The sequence below is a fragment of the Protopterus annectens genome, chromosome 6.part0 (assembly GCF_019279795.1).
Source record: "Protopterus annectens isolate FY-2018-M chromosome 6.part0, PAN1.0, whole genome shotgun sequence".
Classification (NCBI taxonomy): Eukaryota; Metazoa; Chordata; order Ceratodontiformes; family Protopteridae; genus Protopterus; species Protopterus annectens.
Genome location: NC_056737.1, coordinates 328,768,619 through 328,789,672, shown reverse-complemented (window position 1 = coordinate 328,789,672; position 21,054 = coordinate 328,768,619). Strand labels below are relative to the sequence as shown.

General features: G+C 38.2%; 1 protein-coding gene across 1 annotated transcript in view; it reads right to left on the bottom strand.

The window, feature by feature from the left end:
• Window positions 1–979: 979 nt before the first annotated feature.
• LOC122803831 (prostaglandin reductase 2-like) overlaps window positions 980–21,054 on the bottom strand; it is a 145,099-nt gene continuing 125,024 nt past the window's right edge. Inside the window, exons 4-7 of the mRNA XM_044073514.1 lie at window positions 18,940–19,149; window positions 15,263–15,384; window positions 4,195–4,282; window positions 980–1,228 (exon numbers count right to left, since the gene is read on the bottom strand). Coding sequence (XP_043929449.1) covers window positions 980–1,228; window positions 4,195–4,282; window positions 15,263–15,384; window positions 18,940–19,149 — 669 coding nt within the window. The remainder of the gene's footprint in view (window positions 1,229–4,194; window positions 4,283–15,262; window positions 15,385–18,939; window positions 19,150–21,054) is intronic.

The window sequence follows — 21,054 nt, the reverse complement described above, 5'->3', positions numbered from 1 at the left end:
CACAAAAACCTTCCAGAGACTAGCTCATTTCATCAGCTAGCTCTCAATGGAATCATAACATACAAAACTTTAGCTTACTGGTCTCAAAGTGAGCATAAAAGGCACATAAACTCACCTTCCAAATCTATCCATGGCTCTAGAGTCTTCCGATGGGGTAGGTGGAAAGCAAAACTCTGCAGAATAGGAATTTTTATAACAGCTGTCATAGCAACAATGGAATCTGCCTTGGGAGCCACTGTCAAGAAGGTCTAGTTGTTCAGAGACCAGAATGTCTTGTGTGGCCTTCCTTACGACAAGTGATAGAATTTCAGGGTTTTCCGATGCTATCTTTACTACGTGCACCATTTTGTCCTGTGAGGATCCAGGAAGACTGAAGAAAGGCCTCTTGCAGGATCCTTTGTAGAGAGGACAAGAGGTCTGTGGAACCACTCTACCTCATTATCTCTAAGACATTCCCAAATCTCAGGTTGTCTGGGGGGATAGTGGAAAATCAGTGCTGTTATCCTCATCAACATCTGGAGTGAAAGACTCCTGAGGGAAGTCCAAGCACCTCCTCTTGTATTTGTGTTTCTTACTAGCCCATGGAAGTGATGGATTGGATGACAATGAAGCTTGCAAGGAATCAGATAAGTATGGGCAATCCTGGGAGGACCCTTCAACCACACCCTCCACACCCCCCGTCCTGTTTAGAATTCTGGTGAATAACCAAAGTTCCAAGCAAAGAAGTATCCTTTATTGAGGCCAATGTTCCTGTAGTTACAGACACCAAGGGTGGCAAATGCAGCAAGGTCTGCACTGTTGGCATCAAGAATGGGTCTAATGCCATACTTATGGATGATGGGATCATGGGACCAACCTCCACTGCCTGAGAGGGCTGCCATTCAGACCAAGAGCACAGGTCTCAAACCCAACACTGAAGGCTCAGTAAGGACAATATGATCAACCCTGGTTCCAATTTCAACAATTTCATCCTAAAAGGCTATAAGGGCAACTTCAGTGATGTTAGAACTGACCTCAACAGAATCATTGCTAAAAAAGAAGACGATGAAGAGACAACCCTAAGCTTCTGGGCAGAAAGAATTCCTGACACCTCCAGTACTGGTACAGAGGCTGTTGACACTGACAGCATGCTCGATACAGAAGGTGACAAGACTGCATCCACTGACACTTTTATCAACATCATTACTGGTGCCAGGAGAATAGAATCCAGCCTAGCAGGGAATGGCACCTAAGTAAAGAGAACCAGAACATGTTCACCAGAAGAGCTTAGCAATGAGGAAATGCCTCTATCTACCCTGGTACTTGAGAGAAAAAGAGGCAAGAAAATGTTATGCTGGACTTTGATAAATGCCTTCATTATCCTTTCACAGTCTAGTTCAATGTCAGGTATGAACAGACTACGGAAGGAGTTGAACTATCTAGAAAATTAAGGCCTGGAAGAGAGAAATATTTTTCTAACTTCAGAGTTAGAAAGAAAATGGACCCTGTCTGTTATGACTAATTTAACTGAAGACTGCTGCACCACATCCCAAAAGCAGAATGAGCTAAAGAAGATTCTTCTGTGCTACATTTTTGGATAATAGCACACCTAGACAGGAATCCTTTACTCTATCATGACCACTTTTATTAATCTTATGATTTTCCTTTATTTCTTGATTTTTCTAACCTTCACTCAAAGCTTTTCAGCCATGGGATGTGACCTAGAATCCAATGGGGTCAACTTTGAGATGCTGGTCAAGACTGAGGCTTTGTCAGGAGGGGGACACAGCTTTTGGTCAAAACAACATATCCTTCCTATCTCTAAGTGTAGAAGGAGTAAATGACTCACAAGTACCACAATTGTCTGCAAAATGCTCTTCTTCAAAGTAAAAGACACATTAGGAGATTTTTGCCATGGAGTGGATTATTTTGCTCACACTTGCATTTTTAGAAGCTCTACTTCCTATCCTGCAAAACTTCATTTTATCTGTTTTGGAGTGCAGTTAGTTAACAAACATCAGGAAAGAAGGTGAAGACCTAGCACTTTAGAAACCAGAAACAACACTTTGGGTGAGGCAAAAATTAATGCTAATGCACAGGGTGTGGCTGATATAAGTAAAACTTGCAATAAGTTAAACAATAAAGGCAGCAGACTGGGCTGATGGTATATCAAATCTGAAAGAAAATTTAAACAAACAACAAGAAACAATTTTGAGGTGAAAAGTCTATTTTTTTCTCACAGAGTTTATCAGCATGAAAAGAAGCATGGCCTGGGACCATTTCTCCAATGCAAGCACTTTAGTTTGGCAAAAAAAAAAAAAAAAAAAAAAAGCTGAACATAAAGTTAGTTGGTAGAGCATTATACGTAAAAAGGGTGGTGGTGGTGGTGGGGGGTCTTGTAACATGCACTGCTGAACAACAAAGCCATGGCCTAACCTGCTAAGTGGGTAAACAAACATTATTTATGTGCAATATGTCATTGTTATCTACATAGCTCACTTTACACTTTATACTTTATTGTATTTATTTTTAGTATCTTATTTTGATTTCTATTTCAGTATTTTTAAATTATTATTAATCTTCCTTCTGTAAACTATAATTCTTATGGTACGAGCCCGAGTATCGAAATTTCATGCAGTGACACACACTTTTTCCTCTGTGTTGATCTGTATGACAAAAAAGTTTACTTTCACTTTGGCTTTGACTTTAGATGACTGTGACGGACTTTCTCATCTCAGATATTACAGAGTCAGTCTTTTTAGGGAAAAAAAAGGATAAAAGAAATAAATGTAACACTTTGGCCCTGGAAATGAATAATTGATTACTGCTTTCTGTCAGTATGGAGATTAGATGTGTTATATATTATAAAGGCCAAGAAAGGGCCAGGTGCCCCCCCCCATGACTGCTAACATGTGGGAATTTTATGCAGAAGCTGTCCTGATGGCTAGGAAGTCTGGAAAAAAAGGTTAAACTGTTCATTTATTTATTTATTTATTTTATTTATTTATTTAAAGACTATAGTCTTTGTTGTTTCCTTCTCCTTTTTTTCTTACTTTACATGTAATTTTATAGATCAAAATAAGCTTTTTCTTTGAGTTGTTAATTTTGTTTTCCATTTGTTTACCAGGGTAGCACACCGATCACAGCTGACCGTTTGCAGATACTGCCCAAGAGATATAATTCAGAAAGATAAGCAAAAGCGTAACGGAGAGGACGTAAGCATCAAAACAGAACAGCAGGTAATGATATATAACAAAAACTGTACATTTTTACAATTTTACTTGATTATATTAGAGATTTACATCATGGTGGAAATGCTGTGGAGTGATGACAGTCTGTCTGGGCAGAGAAGGGTGTGTGAAGTGGAGTTAAAAGCTGTTTATAGTTGACAGAAAGGCTACAGGTTGAAAGTTCCTTAGGTCATGGAGTTGAGAGAGAGAGAGAGTAAATCATTTTTAATTTCAGCTCTGAAGGTGGAGAAGGGGAACTGTTGTTCCTTTAGGTGTTGGGGGGAATTTCAGTAGTTTAGCAGCAAAGAAACAGAGTGGTTGGTGAAGTGCAGCCTGGCTTGTGGGGACATGAGTTGGGGGGGGGGTTGGAGAAATCTGAGGTTGTAGTGTGTGTGTATTTGATTTAAGTTTAGCATCTACTAGTGGGAATGAGTTATGTTGGAGAAGTTTGAAGATGAGTAAAACTAGTAGCAGGTCTACTCTATGCTGCACTGGGAGACACTTGGCTTTTGTGAGAGTGAGACAGTAGTGCTGATTAGTGGGTGAGCTAGTGATTTAGCAACAAATTTTGTTTTCGATAGTCTTTAGTGTGGAGGACTTGTATGGCTATTACAGGTAGTCTATATTCGAGCTGGGCCAGAAGGACTCTTTGGAATACAGCATACCTCTCAACTTCTTAGTGCAAGAAATCTGGACAAAGTTTAAAATAATGATGGAACTGAAGCCCAAAAATAGGGACAGATTTTAAATACTGCTCTTATACATTTAAAAAGTTGCTAGAATAACAGGATTTATATTAGCATGCATTTTTCAATATTTAATTTACCCATTTTATAAACCATCAGACAATGGCAAGATTGTCAAATCACTGTTTTGTGGATTCACTCACTGTTGATTTGCTGTAACAGACATCTATGTTGTAAAATTTCAGAAGGTATTACATATGGATCTTTTAACCTTTCAAATGGATCAGTCAGGCACTTACCTTCAGACTCCCATCTTTCACCCACTGACTAAGTTGCAACATTGCTTCATCAAACTTGTCAGAGTAATTCAGCACCAGAAATCTCTCTCTAAGAAATGAAAGACAGAGAAGGAAACATCAGTATTCTATAGGGAAAATGAAAAACAAAGTTTTCTGCATACGAATGCAACTCACAAACTCTTCCTGCCATTAACATACTGTCTGAATTAGGCATCCAGAATTTAGGTAGTCTTTGTATAAAAAAAGAATCAGTTGTACATGTCATCTTCCTCCAATTATACAAGCTCTTGCCATCTCCTACATCTTCCCTATGGAGTCCATAAACTTTTTTTTTCTCCCTGGTTTTAATACAATGACTATGCTTTATACCTACCCTACTTGCAATCTTGATTTTTACCAGCCTAAACCCACATCATTCTCACTAACAGAAGTAACCCAGTAATCAACACTTTTTTCATAGACATTTATACAGTTTTTATTCTATATTTGCTTGCCTGTTTGCAGATTAATACATTTGCTGTATTTTACTTACTCCCAAAATGCATTTTTAAAAATTTTACATTGGGAATGGTCATTGTAGTAGTAAATCATAGCATTTGGATTTACTCACTAGTGAAGATGTGTGGATTCAAGGTATTTTTAACTTAGCATTACAGTTTCCTTGCACAGGTCAGTTCTCGTCTCTCTCTGGAGTACTTAGTAACTTCTGGTAGAGTGTGCTTCCCATTTAAAAATTGCTGACATCTGCTCAGATCAGTTATTTTCACCACTTCAAATCCATTAGCTATACAGTTATATTTCTGTTTTTGTGAGGTTGTTATAGTTAATTAAACTTTGTAACCAGCTGCATTTTTTTACTGAAAGGAAGAACTTCATCACAAGATCATGTTCCAGATAGTGTCTGCCTTTAGGACAATGGGCCCAATTCCAAAAGACTTGCTGTCAGTGCAAGTGACCACTTAACTTTGAGAGCAGGCTTAGAGCAGATCTTTTGGAATCAGGATGGACTTACACTGAGAGCAACTATTTTGGAATTTGGCCCAATGTCTTTTCAGTCAAAAACAGGACATGTGCATGTAGTAAACTGTCCCAAGACTTTAATTAAAGCGTGTTTTTTTGGGGGGGATCCAGTCACAATTATAATTCCTGACTTCAAAGCAGAAAGTAGTAAAGCTACCAAATTAAGATGTTTAAAAGCAGTGTAGTCATATTTAACAGTAAGGAAATCACACAAACTTGGAAAGTTAATTCTCGCATAAAGTGGAGAAAGCCACCCCCCCCCCCCACCCACACACACACACAAAATCTGCTTCTTGCAAAATGCAAGAAGCAAAAGCAGAATGTTTATAAGCAAATAGTAGTCAGAAACATTTGAGGAACTCATATCATCTTCAAATTCAGTTGATGGTATACCTTCAGTGGCTTCCATCTTTCGCAAATGGGTGAAGAGGAGGTCATCTGCATCTGTCCAGTCAATTTTAAAAATAAAAATGCCAACATCATGCCTCTTCTTTGGAAAAAACAAGTATTCTTTACATTCAAGAGCCCTTCATATCTTGGTGATATAGACATATGCTGAAACTTGTTAGCATACTTCCCAGCCTTTACTGTTCAAGGACCTGTGATCAGCATCACCTGGGTTAGTAACATCAGCAGCAACAACATTAGCAACTCCACAGATGCAGGTCCTTGATTAAAAAATACTGAGTATTGAATATGTAAATACTGCCCAACAAACTGCTAAATCAGGGACAAATACCACTGCCAGTAAAACAGGTCTTGTTTAGGTATGGTGTAGAACCAATGCAAGCTACACCTTCACCAAGATATTCCTGTCTCATGAAGAGAAGAGGAACAAAATAAAAAAGTACCTCCTTCTCTTCCTATTCGTGTTCAAAAGGAAGAGGAATTTACATACATCATATACATTCCACAGTGGGTCCAGACACTGATGAAAATGATATATAGTATTTGGCCCCATTGCCCCCACAAAATGATCATCATATTAAGGACATCCAGCACAATTACAGAAGTTCTTCAGCCAAACATTTTATTAACATTCATTTCTGGATTTTAGGTTCCTGATTTCAGAAAGAGTGATAGGATTAAAAAGGTAATACTGTACAAGGAATTAGGCTGGGCTGTCTGGCTGTTCCAGTCTCATTGTCGAGGTCAGTGTTATCCATTTCTAATCTTGGCTTGACTGGGGGGGCTGTCTCTGACTATTAATCTTCATAGAGTACCTGAATGTGTTTATTTTGTGGGACTTGAGGAATCTTGTTTATAATAATCCTTTGTTTAATGCTGCTGATCCTCCTCAGTTCTGCAAAATCCTGTCTAATGCTCATGGCTCTCCACTAATTTTCATTACACTGGGGTAAACGATGGAGAAAGATTCCATACTACTTCCCCCAAATCACTCTCTCATGAAAAAAACAAAATGTAAAGTCCTTTCTCTCTTCATAATACAATCAGTGAAATCACTTCTCATAGCAAATTATTATGGATGGTAGTGGATGGTAGTGGATAATAATTTTAAATTTGATCTGCATATAGAAAATTGCTTAAGAAAAACTCATCAAAAACTAGGGATGCTTTACAGAGCCAAAAACTTTCTGACAACTAAAACTACACTTGCTATTACTCATCTCCTCCCCGCTCTTCTTTATGGTGCTCATATCCTTACTAACCTTTAGGCATCACAAAAATCAAAACTTGAAGAATTCTATAACAAAGTTGCTAAATTTGCAACAAATACCCCATTCAGAACCCACCACTGTATAGCACTAAAAAGACTAAATTGATTAGAACTACCTTATCAACTAACATATACATAGCTTCTTAGCACCTATAAAATTATCCAGAATCCATCTGCTTGTCTAGTACTAAATAATATTCTACACAACTATGCTCCAAGTCTGTCAGAGTGTGGCAAGGACACCAAGCTGATGGGAACTCCAGATAAATAGGCAGAAGACAATTTGTAGTAAAGAAGGTTTACTCAAGTGCAATACTGGTTTGCAAAATGCCCTGGCCAATTTTTTTCTAGTAGTATAAATACCACCTTGGGTCTCCCCTGAGAACAGGCTACTTGCCTAGTGGGATTAACCTGGTCATCATTGAAAAAGTAAAAATAAGTAAATAAATAAAATATTCTCATATCAATTAGCTAGATAAACAGCCTTAATAGTCAGTTAAAAAGGAGGCTGCTTATAAGCTGCAGATCAACAAGTTGGCTCTGCACTGAAGGAAGAATTTGGAATAATTGAGTGACAGCCCAGTTGAGGCTACCTGTGGATGTACCTATGTTTAGAGCTGTAAGGTGGGCCTGAGGGAAGCATGCAGCCTTGGACTTTTCTTGTGCCAAAAAGATAGCCTGTTCCCTGGAGGGGCTGCATGGACTGAACCTCTGTTACTAGTAAATGACTAAAGTATTTTTAATTCGATTTTGAAGCTACAAAGCCAAGTGGGACTAAATAATCCATGTTTCTATATCTGTCCTGCTTCTCGAGTCTTCTTGGACAAACAATACATACAGGTGAATGAAAAATAGAAAATATCAACATGGAGTCACAGCACTTAAGCTTCCTGAAAGCCAGTAGGCTGTAAGCTAGAAAAATAAACTTATTAACTTGATAGCCTGGTGGTGTAGACAGATAAAGCCCTGAGTACAAGAGGATGCCAGACAATTGTGCAAAATTTGTCAAAAGTAAGAGTACTTTTTGACAGCCTATAAATTTTAGATTGTCTCTGCAAGTCCAAGAATCCGCAATTAAATGGGCAAGTAAAATGAATGATGAAGACAGTAAAAATATGCTAAAGAAATTGGATAGATACATCAGATCAAAAGTATTTTTGGCTTGCATTGTTAGGAGCACACCTCTGCAAGCTCTAAGTTCATCACCTTCACAATTACTGATTAAAGAAGAGTCTGATCCAAATTGTTACTGTCTTTTTAATTGATTATTTCCAGAAAATAGAATGCAAGCTTCCAAATTTTTCAGAAAAAAACAGATAAAGCAGAAACAATAGTATGTCAGAACTGCTAGAACCCTGTCTTATCTAAAAGAAGATGAAATTGTCAGGGTAACTGAATGAGGATTTTCAGCAGTGCAAAACAACTGTGTTGGATCATCCCTAAAGTCTGAGATCCTTTGTTTTTTTAAGGAGAAGATAGGGAGCTGTAGAGAAAATTTTCATACATTTGTTGAAAATAATTAAAGTATATTTGACAGTCAGATATGACATGCCTAAGAAGTTCAGGATTCCTATGAAACTATCTTTAGCCAGTCAAAGGCTGACACTTCAGATTCAACATCAAGGACTGTTTACGCTTCTGCAATCAGTGCATCTGAGGAACTGTTGGCTTCCAGTTCGGCTGCTAACACCAGTGAGTTAAGCCACTGTTCATAAGGGTATTCCATTTCACTGGGTTTTCTTCCTTGACATGTCTGTCCCTTCAATCATTAGTACAAAGGTAACTTTTGAATCTGTTTAAACTGCACTATATTTTTTACAATAAAAATAATATATAGTCTTTTTTCCTAATACATTCTGGATGTGGTATGCCCTTAAGGCAGTATCAAGGATATAAGTCATTTGACCAGGCAGGCTTTGGCACCTGTAGTTAAACATTTGAGCTTGCAGCCTCTCTCATGTCTCTTCAGTTTCAAGACCTAATGCTGGTACCCTATGGGAAGTTTGAAACTCAACAGTGCAAGTCCCAAAACTATTAAAAATTAAGAGCAATTCAAGAGAAATAACAAACTGTGAAAGTCACTGTCACAAAGAGTTTTTTGCAGGGGATAAAGACTAAACTCCACCACCCTTAATGTGGCAGGTTGTAGCCTGTCAACCCCCTGACCCTTTATATAAACTCCTAGACTGCTGTACATTGAAAAAAGGGTATTCTCCAGGATTCAGCAATTTCGGATAGTATATATTTCCCCTCGTACTTAAATTGTTAAAGTTCTGAGGACTGCACTTCTAGTGCATGCACTTACAACAGGGAACCCTCCCTAATGCTTGCGTTGGTGCGTAGACTATTAATGTCTTTTTCAAGAATGTCAGAACTTGAGTCTGAAAGAACAAATACAAGCCTGCTTAAAGCCATGTACAGGATCTCATCTGCATTCATAGTTAGGTTTTGCAAAAGGTCAGAAAACTTGGCACTACTGAAAGCTCACAATCAGTTCTTAGAAATCACAATATGCTTAATTGTTTATTTTTAAGGAAAAAATTAAGGTATGAGAGAGTCCTAAACAGATGTAAAACTGAGTGAAGTCACATGGCGAAACTTAAGGCTTTAATTACATTAATAAGCATATCTCGTAGGATACTAAGAAATGCAGAGAGGCTAAGAAACATTGCAAGATTAATACCCAGTAAGTTAGTTAATGTGGCCCAAAAGATAAGAATAGAAGGAGATGCATGTATCAGAACTGTCTTTAATCCCCGGAGAGACAGACATTACTGGGAAATATCAGCAACTGCTCTACTAACGTACTTGACCATAAAATACCATACTTTTGACGTCAGTGAGATCTGGGGTAGGAGTTAAAGTAAAATAAGACATACAGCTCAGGGAATCAGTATTTCACAGTGGGGAAAGGTCAGTTTAACAACAGACAGAATAAGGTTGTAAACCCAGGAAAACACTTATCATTGTGAGGATGGGGGATTGAGGAAAAAGAAGCTGGGCCATATAGAAGGAGATAGACTGATCAAGGTGCAGCATTGAGGAGATACAATTCTATACATTTAAAGTAGAAATAAGGGGAGAGGGGGAACTGTGTATAGGTCTAATGTTCAGAATTGGAAAAAAGAGAATATTAATGGAGTTTTCGCAAACAGTTGCTGTATACTCATAAACACAAAAAAGAAACAGAGTGATACAAGACAAATGACATAATGGTCTAGATGGTCTGATTTGCATAAAACTGGCAGAAATAAAGGAAAGGGTGATGGCAAAAGGGGTATAAATTTATCTGCAGAATAGCATTAAAAATGTTATCTTGGAATACAAAACTGTTGTAGAGGAGGGAAAGAGGAGTAATATATTATACTAGGGAGACAAAACAAATATAATAATTATTTATTTTTATTTATTTAACATTTGTTTACCAGGATAATCCGACTGGACAGCTAGGGTCTGTTTTCAGCGGAGTCCTGGGGAGAAAAGCTCCACACGGTTACAAAATAAAGAGTAATTAATGGTAATAGTTATAGCTTACAAAATATAAATGATAACAGCAGTTAGCAAATATGCTACAGACAAGTTTAAAAAGTTAAAAGTACAAAGTCAAAGTATAAAAATGTGAGCATAGCATTTTCATGGAAAAAGCATAGGTACAATATATGTTCAGGGCATTTCCTTAGTAAAAACATATGTGCAATATATATAATATATACAATGAGCATTGGTTGAGCACAGTATTAGTATTCACCAGTAGAATAAGGAAGTAAAAATCCTGCAGTGGGGGGAGGCTTCAGGGAGGTTCATTGCAGTTACATAGATGGTTGTTGTGAAGGTATGATTTAAGGAGTTTTTTGAAAGTGGAAGTACAGTTTTGTAATCTGAGTTCAGGAGGCAGGGTGTTCCAGGTTTTAGCAACTTCATGAGGGAAGAGAGATTCTCCAGAGCTGTTTTTACATGGAATATTTTCGATCAGAGCTTTATTACTACTGGATCATAATTGTCTATTTGAATTGTAGAAGTTTAGAAGGCCAGTCAGGGCAGGGGTTTTCTCAGGATAGTATAGTATTTGATGTGCTAGGTTGAGTTGATGTTACCATAATAAATTGGGAAATTCAACCAGTGTAATTTATGTAAGGAGTGGCAGTGGTGGGAGCATGATTTGGTATTGGTTGCAAACCTGGCAGTTTTGTTGTAGCATATGGAACGTTTGTTCAGGTCAGTTTTATTTAGGTTTGTTAGTAATGGGGATGCATAAAGTAATGTTGATAAGAGATGGATTCTGGCTTTAGCAATTCTAGACTCGGAAGTTAGGTACCTTTTGCAGCAATAGAGGGTCCCTAGCTTATTGTGGACTTTGGAGATAGTTAGGGATATATGTTTGTTGTATCTTAGTTGCTCATCTATTGTAAGTCCTAGTAATTTGGCCTCAGGGACTGGGGTGATGAGGATCTTGTTGGCTAAAAATATAGAGAAGATGAGGTCATTAGTCTTTGTTGGGTGGAACAGCATAAGTTGCATTTTCTTTGGGTTTAATATCAATTGTAATTTATTTAGCAAATTTTTTATCTCTGTGAATGATTCTTGGGCTTTATTTTTGGAGAAGTTGGATATTGGCTGCAGAGCAGATCAGGTTTGTGTCATCAGCATATTATACTATTGCAACTTTTGTGGTGGCTAAGTGAAGTTGGTTCATAAAGATGTTAAAAAGAAGGGGGCTGAGAACTGAACCTTGAGGTATGCTTAGTATGACTGGGAGTGGGGAGGATAGGGAGTTAAGCCATTTGAAAGACTGAAAGTGGTTGTTTAAGTAACTATTGAACCAGACCAGGGTAGGGCTGTCTATGTTGAGTTCAGAGAGACAAGTTAAGAGTTTATTGTGGGAAACCATATCAAATGCTTTGGATAAGTCTAGAAAGGTAGCAGAGACTAGTTTGCTTTGGTTCCTGTATGCGTTTATAGTGTTGGTGAAGTTAATTAGGGCAGTGATGGTGCCTTAGGAGATTGTGGGAGGTTGGTGGAACTTGTATAGGTTTAAGTATAGAGGAGGTAAAATAGTTGTTGAAACTGGAGGCTATGTCTGAGTTTGAGTCTTCTATACTGGGTGGGGATGTAGTGGTTTTTCTGGGCTGGAGGATGTTATTCACTGCTGCCCAGAATGTTTGTGGGTTGGTACTTTGTTTCCTTTGTAGGGAAATGTAGTGATTTTGTTTGTCAATCTTAATTTGTTTTTTTTTTGCCTTATTTCAAAGTTCGAGAAAGGCTTGTGTAGTAGTGGTGGATGTGTTGGCTCCAAGTTTTCCAAGCTTTATCCCTGTCTTTAAGTAAGGGCCTTGTGGTTTACTGTAGCCAGGGGGCAGGGTTACTATGGATCCTAATTGTTCTAATTGGGGTTAGTTGGTTAAGGATGTTTAGAAATGTGGAGTTAAAGTATTCAACTGCCTTGTCTAGTGGGAGGATTTTCATGGGAGACCAGTTACAGGATTTTAAGGCTTCCAAGAAGTGATCTGTGGGGAAATTTTTGTGGGAACGGGTTTGTAGTAGGGAGGGGATGTTATTAGATTTAAGTTTGCATCTAATGATAAAAGTAAGATTGTGGTCACTGAGGGAGTTGGGCAGTGTACTGAACTGATGGGCAGTATTGGGATGGTTAGCAAGGATCCAGTCTAATATGGATTCCCTTTTTGTAGATTTATCAATACATGTGGGTGATTGTATGAGTTGGGTGAAGTTATATAGATTAATATGGTTGGTGGGTTTTGGAGAGTGGCTAGCATTCCAGTCGATGTTGACATCGCCTAGCAATATAGTTTTTTGGGGAAGGGAGTGGGAAGCCCAGTAAAGCATTGACTCTAGGGTGGTCAGGTTGTTGCCTGGGAGTATATAAATCCCGATTAAGTTTATGGGCTTGTGCTGGTTTAAGAGGAGTTTTGCAAATATAGTTTCTGCATTTTTGAAGTCTGGGGATTCTTTTTGTAGGAGCTGGAGTTTTAAGTTAGTTTTGTAAAGCAGAGCAATGCCACCACCTCTTTTGTGTACTCTAGCCACCCTTTGAATATTGTATCCAGGTAGGGATATGGCGTTATCCTTGATATGAGGCTTAAGCCATGTCTCTGTAATGAGCATTATGTCGGGGTTATATAAAGAGATAGTGGAATGCAGTTCTTCTATTTTGTGCATAATACTGTGAATGTTCAAGTTGAGTATTAGTAAGTCAGTGGGTTTATGTTTAAAAGGAAGGTGAGACTTGTGTGTGTTATTTAAGACTGTTGCTGGGCCGGGGTTGGAGTGAATGTCACCTCCTAGTAGTAACTGTGTTGCTATGTTGGTAATAGTTTTAAGGTATAACATTATTATCGAATGGGAGTGCTTCAACAAACCTATCTTACCCAAATAGCAAGTGATAGTTTAATACACTGATGGTATTATTAAGAGTTTTTAGTGCTGCAACGGAAGGGAGGAAAAGAGGTGTCAAAACATTAATTAAAAGAGGCACATACTTGGATAAAGAGGAAAACAAGATTTAAGGGTGAAGAAATGTGTTAAGGGGCAACTGGGGAAGCAAGAGGTTTATGTTAGGAAATGTATACCTCCCTCCAGGAATAAATAATAATGAAATAATAAACTTTCACCAAGGCAGGCTTACTATGGAAGCAGACTGCAGCACACTAACTGCGGATGTAAGCAGGGGGCCTAGAGCAGTTACATCAGAAGGCAAATACCTACAGTTACTCTGTCATGTGAAAGGGCTGTGAAATATGCATCTGCAAAGGCTCGACAGGAACACATTTACCTATCACTCGGGTAAGCATGACCACTGCTGGAAAATAGAAGATGCATCTCACATGAACAGAATTATTTGATCAAGCAGATACACATGCATTCAAGAATAATTTCTGATCATGCGCCAGTAGAGTGTGAAGTGGGAAACCCAGAAAAACATTCAAACAGTACGACAATGGTGGATAGGGACTAGTTGGTGGGTCCAACAAAGGAAAAGGCAGAGGAGACAGACCTCACTGAGAATGCACTTGAGAGGACTGATTGAAACACAGGAAAAGTTCACTGAAGATGAGCCTAAGAATCAGCTTGAATCATGATGTGGCTTTTTAAAAGGGTGAATCATCTGGCCTTTAGGCTACTTTTCTACTTGTGCTGTGAGGGTGGCACCTTATGTATTACTGCCGCCCGATGACCATAGGTGGGTAGTGCACTGTCGGACACTATGTACTAAGACAGACATTCTGTCCTGTATAGGAAACATTTAGGTCAGAAAGTGAACTCGACTAACAGACTGACTGCCTAGCAGTAAAAATAGTGGAAGACAGGGCTTATTTTCTCATTCATTAAAAGACTAACTGAACTACCCTTGCACACCATTTCTAACCATTAATTTAGCCTCAAAATCAAGCTCATATAATGTATACATGGAGAATTTACAGTACCAAAATTGATAGTGTTATGGAGGGGTTCCCTTTGTAATTCCAAGAGCTATAATCATGATCCTCAGACTTGTGTGATGATAACAGCACATTTGGGGTACATATACTAAGTCTGTGATTATGGTACCTTAAAGGATACTTCCTACACTGAGGGAGGAGGCAAACTCAGACTTTGTATATTGGCAAAGCTACAGGAGTGCACCGTTTAAATAATATACCAACAAATATCACAATTCTCCATTCAGCTGTGAGATTATTTTCAAACATTTGGGACTTGCAGCATGTACTGTCACAGCTAAGAAGAGGGGCCATTTGGGACAGGTGGAGCCGTGGAGGGAACTGGATTACTCTGAGAAAGCCCACAAAGATGCAGGTAGTAAATAAAAATCAAAAGTGAACTCTAGACACTGGTGCTGTGAGTCAACAGAGCTAACCATTGTGGCACCCCAACAAGTGCAACAGCAGCAAACAGAAAAAAAAGTGTGTGACACATTTGAGCACATCTGAACACACAGCTTCTGCATCCAAAAGCCAAAAAACTATAGTTAAGGAATAGCAGAAGAGAACAAAGGAGACTATCAAAGAAAAGTATACACATCCAGTTCCTAAGATCCTGGATCCCAATAACTATTACTAAATTCCTGCTATCAGACCATAATGAGACCCTTATTCAAAAGCTTACACTATTAAATGCTAGGGGTGATCAATAAACCCCGATGCCTCCTATTATGAACCGAATACAGTGAGATTCTGAACAACCAAGTAGAAATGTCTTTGAACAAGTGTGATTCCAAAAATAAACAATATAAATGCAAATGGAAACACTTACAATGTATAGTTTGTGCCATTATCCAGAAACATGGTTTACTGATTAAGAAAAAAAAAGTATGTAGTTGCAAGAGGAACACAGTTATTAATACAAAATTCTTACCTGGTGATATTTTTTTCTCGTAGTATGGCCTCAGTGCTGGGAGGCAGAGGTGGATGGTATGGAACATCCCGATTGTACTGCGAGACTTGTCCACAAAGGATTATATGACTTTTGTGCGTCATCTAGTAAAAGGAAACAATTCAAAACAATAATAATCCAATCCAGTAATGGAAGTGTACATTTAAAAAGCTCTTACTTGTTAGTATAGTAACTGAAGCAATTCTACCATTCATAAGGTGACCAGTCACATCTTATATTTCTTATGACTTCTAGGCAAGATTCTCTCACCTTGTTAGTCAAGACAGTGTTTTGCACGTACAGATCATAGCAGTAAGGTACAAACCTGGCAACATCTCATAAAGTAACTGCGTTGTAATACCACAACATCCAAAATGCCATTCTAGGACTGAGTTATATAGGTATTTGTTTCTTTGAAGAAATTGTTTGCTACAAGAAATTGCTTAATGTTTTAGTAGTAATGCAATTGTTTCTATACTTTTTGGAGTTACTGTGGATTTTTTGAAGTAACCAAATGTTCCTTCTAGTATATTTGAGAATCCTTTCTTTCCAATTTTCTGCTACTCATTAGGTGTTTCTACCGGAAGCTTCATTTATCATTCTATTTCTTCCTATAACTGACATTGAACCCTACATATAAAATGATCTGTATAGAAGAAGATACTGTTTCCTGCTTCTTCATTGTTAACTCCTGTTATATTTTAACAAGCACTGGCACAAAGTTTTATTATTTACGTTTGTGACCATGTTATATGAGATAACACTGACATTGTGTATTATAAATAGATTAGTATCTGTTAGTGACATAGAGGGATAAAACTCAGAATATAGCAAAAGTGACTGAGTTAATTTAGCAGCTCACGGGCTTAATAGCGCAGGCAGTGGAGATGGGAATGTCCACACTACGAAGGAATGGTGGTCTTAACCAGCTTGCACCACTGCCCTACTGACACAGCCTCCACTGGAGGGTGGCATCATGTCAGGACAAAAGAAGATAGTGCACATAAGAAGAGAGCTTAACCAACCATGCTGGAGATGGTAGTCGTTTTAAACCTATGTACAGAAACATGCATGCATAAACAAAAGGGCATAGGTGGTCTTTGCAGTGCTGCAGGTGCTCACTTTACCATCAAAGGTGGGATTAGGTCACATAGAAGAAATGCCCTCACAGCCTGCATGCTGACAAGAGGACAAGCAAACCTGATGCCTATAGGTATGACAGCTTCCCCTGGACAGCACTTGCCTTCACCAAAGGCAAACAAAAGGACATCAGGTAGGAAGCTTAACAATTGGCAGGTGGGGGGAGTATACAAAAAAATCTAACTGCTTTCAAAGCACATGCTGTACAATGAGGCACATTAGTGTTAATGGAAATTAACAGTGTTAATGCTATTACCTCTCAGCTCCAGTATGGGGTTCAGCCCTTGCCTCAAGTTGCTGTCAGTGTGAAGTCTGTAGGTTGTCCCCTTACCAGTAGGGTTTCCTCTGGATAATTCAGTTTCCTTCCAAGATATACTAATCTGAGTGAAAGGCTACTCCACAATTACCCTTAGTTTTATGTTGTGTGGTTTTGTCCCAGATCATCCTTTGGCTTAGTGAAATGAATGAAGATGAACTAAATTTATTAACCATTTTTGGAAATTTAAAGCAATAAACTGTTTTTAATAAACCACTGAAAGTTCTTGTTATGCTGAAATGCTGCTGCAGCCCTAAACCCAGCTACAACCCTTGTTAGACATTCAAGGGATGTGGAAGAGCCTGTAATCTCACTTTTTTCACCAAAAAGTAAGTTGCCAGGTACCGTGCTCTCCACAGTTCACCGCTGTGAATAATGTACTTTCTTACAGGCTGTTAATGCTTTACCCTCCTGCAGTTCCTCTACCTAAATATCGTGTATGTTCCCAGCCTGTAGAAAATGTTTCACATTTCTTCCGTTAGGCTCCGTCCTCCTGCTTCATTTTATGCTGTTTAGTTCTACAGCTTACATGCAATAATCTCACAAACATGGGCTGTTGCAGTGTAGGAGGGACTCCCTATCCTCTAACCACCGCCACACATTTCTTCCCTCATTATCTATCAAGAAGCTACACCACATATCTATTCAGAGGTATGCGTGAGTAGAAATACCTAAGTGGGTGCATGTTTCCAGAGAAATGCGATTTGGCTTCAACCGTTTGAGATGTAAGCAGGGGCATAAGGGAAACCTGTTTTGGGGAAGCTCGGTTTCATTTCTTACAAGTGAAAAAGTTTGTTTCTAATTTTAGTTTGTTGCAATGCACAACAAACAGTGATATCACTGTCTTGCACAGTTAGCCCCTTATACTCTTCTTAAAAGGGCTCCTAACTTATTATTTTGTGAAAGTAATGTACAGAATACTGTTACAATACTCCCTGTACATATAATAGCCCATAATGTCAAAAGTAAAGGTTTGAAGCTCAAATAACCAGTGATGCTGTATGAGGATTAGCAAATTCAAGCCAAAGGCCACAAGCTCCAAGAAAAAAAAAAAAAAGAAATGCAGGATCTGGAGCTAGAAAAGTAGAAGTGTAGTCATTTCCTCTGTAATTCTGCGGGCTTGAGGGCTGCATGAGGTCTGAGGGCCATGAGTCTGAGATCCTTGTTTTAGACTGTTACACATTCAGGGTATATACTCAAATGCTGAGGCTTATTCTGAGCAGCCAGTATTGCCCATCCAAGGTTCCTGCAGGGCACAGACCCAGTGGGTGAGCCTTAACACTTTATAAGCATGGACGTATAGCAGTTATAGTTCAGCATACAGCCTCAGCTTGTGTTATTGTACTTGTTTATATATTTTCCACTCCCTCTTAGCCTCTCATATGATTTAGCTTTTTGAGCCCATTTAGTAAACATATATATTGATATGGGTTTATGTCATATTATCAAGTTTTGGAAACTCAAAATTCATATGGTCAAGTTTCCAAAACTTGAATGTAAAAAAAAAATCTACACTCCTGCACCCCTCACCCCTGCAAATTATATATATGAATTCCATGATTGCACTACAGTGGGGAAAAGAGTAAATTCCTGTTAAAGTATTTTTATGTAGATCACAGTACAGTGGGGGTCAGGAAATTTAGCAATTTCCCCACTGTAGTGTGATCTCAGAGTCAGTATATATAATTTGGAGGGTGTGTAGCAGGGAGCATCCCCCCTCATAGGGGGTGCAGGGGGTCTTGCCCCCCTACAAACACACACACACACACACACACATACATATATATATATATATATATATATATATATATATATGTATACACACATACTGTAGATACAGTATATATGTTTTTTGTTTTTTACATTCACATTTTTGGAATCTCGAAACTTATGGTCTCGACCATATGAATTTCAAGTTTCCGAAACTTGACAATATGATATAAATCCATTTATAGACATACTCACATGCTTGAAAATTAACACAAACTTTTAAAATATAAAACAAGTTTTGTTATTTTTTTTACTTGATAATTAAGTCTATACAGTATAAAAAAAGTTGACAGAGCAACAAAGATCGGGGAGCTAAAAATAGTGTAATAACTGAGTGTGGCATTAAAACTGATTATTGTATTTTATGTTTAAACTAAGTAATGGCAAAGTAAAACATAACAGTAGTTATCAAGCAAAAATGTCAACAGCATACCTGGCTTATAACAATATCGCTTATCTCGCCACCAACATTGTCAAAGTAGACATCTATTCCTGATGGACAGAATTTCTTCAGGTCCTCCAGCACTATACTTTTCTTGTAATTAATAGCAGCATTGAATCCCATTTCTGACACCAAAATCCTGCACTTCTCATCTGAGCCGCAAATCCCCACAATATTGGAGCAACCTTGAATACGCCCAATCTGAAAGAGAGTTTAAATATTCTTATTACCTTTGTAATTAAATTACTTTTTTTATCTAAGACTTTTACTTTATTTCACCAGAGACCAGTCACTGACCAGCCCAGTCATAGCAGTATCTTCTCTATTATACCTGCTGACTGTTGTTCCATGGACTTTGCATTACACCAGAATAAAGTTCTACATTTCCAACCATAAGAAACCCTCATCTCCCCCAGCAAACTCATATGAATGGGAATATATGTTGCTAATGTCCTGGTGCCATTATATCACAAGGGAACTGCCCACCTGTTACGCTTCCACTGGGATCTGCAGATAACAGTACAACAGGACACAGAGTACAACAGTGAACAAAATCTACTCAGCAAAGTGATGTCACCAGTGCAGTGGTATGTAGCAACACCACTAAGCTTCAGAGTCTGTACAAATTATATTACAAGAGGTCTAGAATGAAAAATTGCCTTTATAATACAAACAGGTGCATTACAACTGATACACAAGAAGCTATACAAATGTTGGAGGAATAATTTAAAAACAAGGCAATATTAGTTCAGTGCAAAATCCTGCATTGGGGAAACAAAATGCAAGAAAGAAAGTACACAGCTGGGGAGAAAGAGAAACAGCAACAGCAGCAAAGATGGAAACCAAACTGGAAACTATTGTATAAGATAAGTTAAGCAAGCCATGTTAAAAAGCAGCAAGGAAGACTGTTGAGATACTTTGTGCACAGGCAGGCTGTTAACCTGCAAAAAAGAAAGAAGCCATTACCCTCTCTTTAGGACACACTTTGCTGTTGTGAGAGCTCATATTTGCAAGGACACAGGACAAACACAGTTCAAAGGAGAGTAACAAAAATTTAGCATAGCCTGTTCTAGAAGGCATACAAAGGGAGACTAGACAAGAAAAGGTTAAGGTATATAATCTCAAAAAAGGAGGCAGAGAGCATGGACATGGGAGAAACTTAGAAAAACTTCAAGGGGATCCATAGAGTTCAAGTTTCTTATTTTTCAAAAATGAGATACAGAAGAATAAGACAGGACATCTCAAGATACAATACAGAAGCTCAAGGGTAATGCAAGGCAGTATTTTTTCACATAAGAGGTACTAAATGATTAGAACCACCTTTAAGAAGAGGAAAAAGGCTCAAAAGCAATGAGAAACGTTAATAATCCATAAAGAAAATGTGAATGAATTGTTGTGGGAGAAGGGAAAAATAAGTCATAACTTAAATGTAATCTACAGCTTACTAAATGGGTAGAATATAAACAGAACAAGTGTGCCTTATTTGCTATTATACAATTCCTCCCCTAAAACGTGCACGCTGATTGGCCAGTCCAACCAGCGTGCCCGTTGTAAATCCCTCAATATACTAACGGAAAAAGGTCCGGTCGCCCGGACTTTTTCCGTTAGTATAAAACACTGCCTCGCTATGTTAAAAGAGTTTAACATAGCGACACAGGTTTAAAAAAAGCAACAGAGATCTCCGTTGCTTTTTTTAAAGCTGTCTCGCTATGTTAAACTTCTTTAACATAGCGACACAGTGTGTAAAAAGCAACGGAGATCTGGCGATCTCCGTTGCTTTTAAAGCTGTCTCGCTATATTAAATGGGTTTAACATAGCGAGACAGCTTTAAAATAAGCAACGGAGATATCCGTTGCTTATTTTAAAGCTGTCTCTCTATGTTAAACCCATTTAACATAGCGAGACAGCTTTTTTTAAAAAAAGCAACGAAGATCGCAAGATCTCCGTTGCTTTTTACTGTTTCGCTATGTTAAATGGGTTTAACATAGCGAGACAGCTTTACAATAAGCAATGGAGATCTCTGTTGCTTATTTTAAAGCTGTCTCGCTATGTTAAACCCATTTAACATAGCGAAACAGTAAAAAAAAGCAACGGAGATCTTGCGTT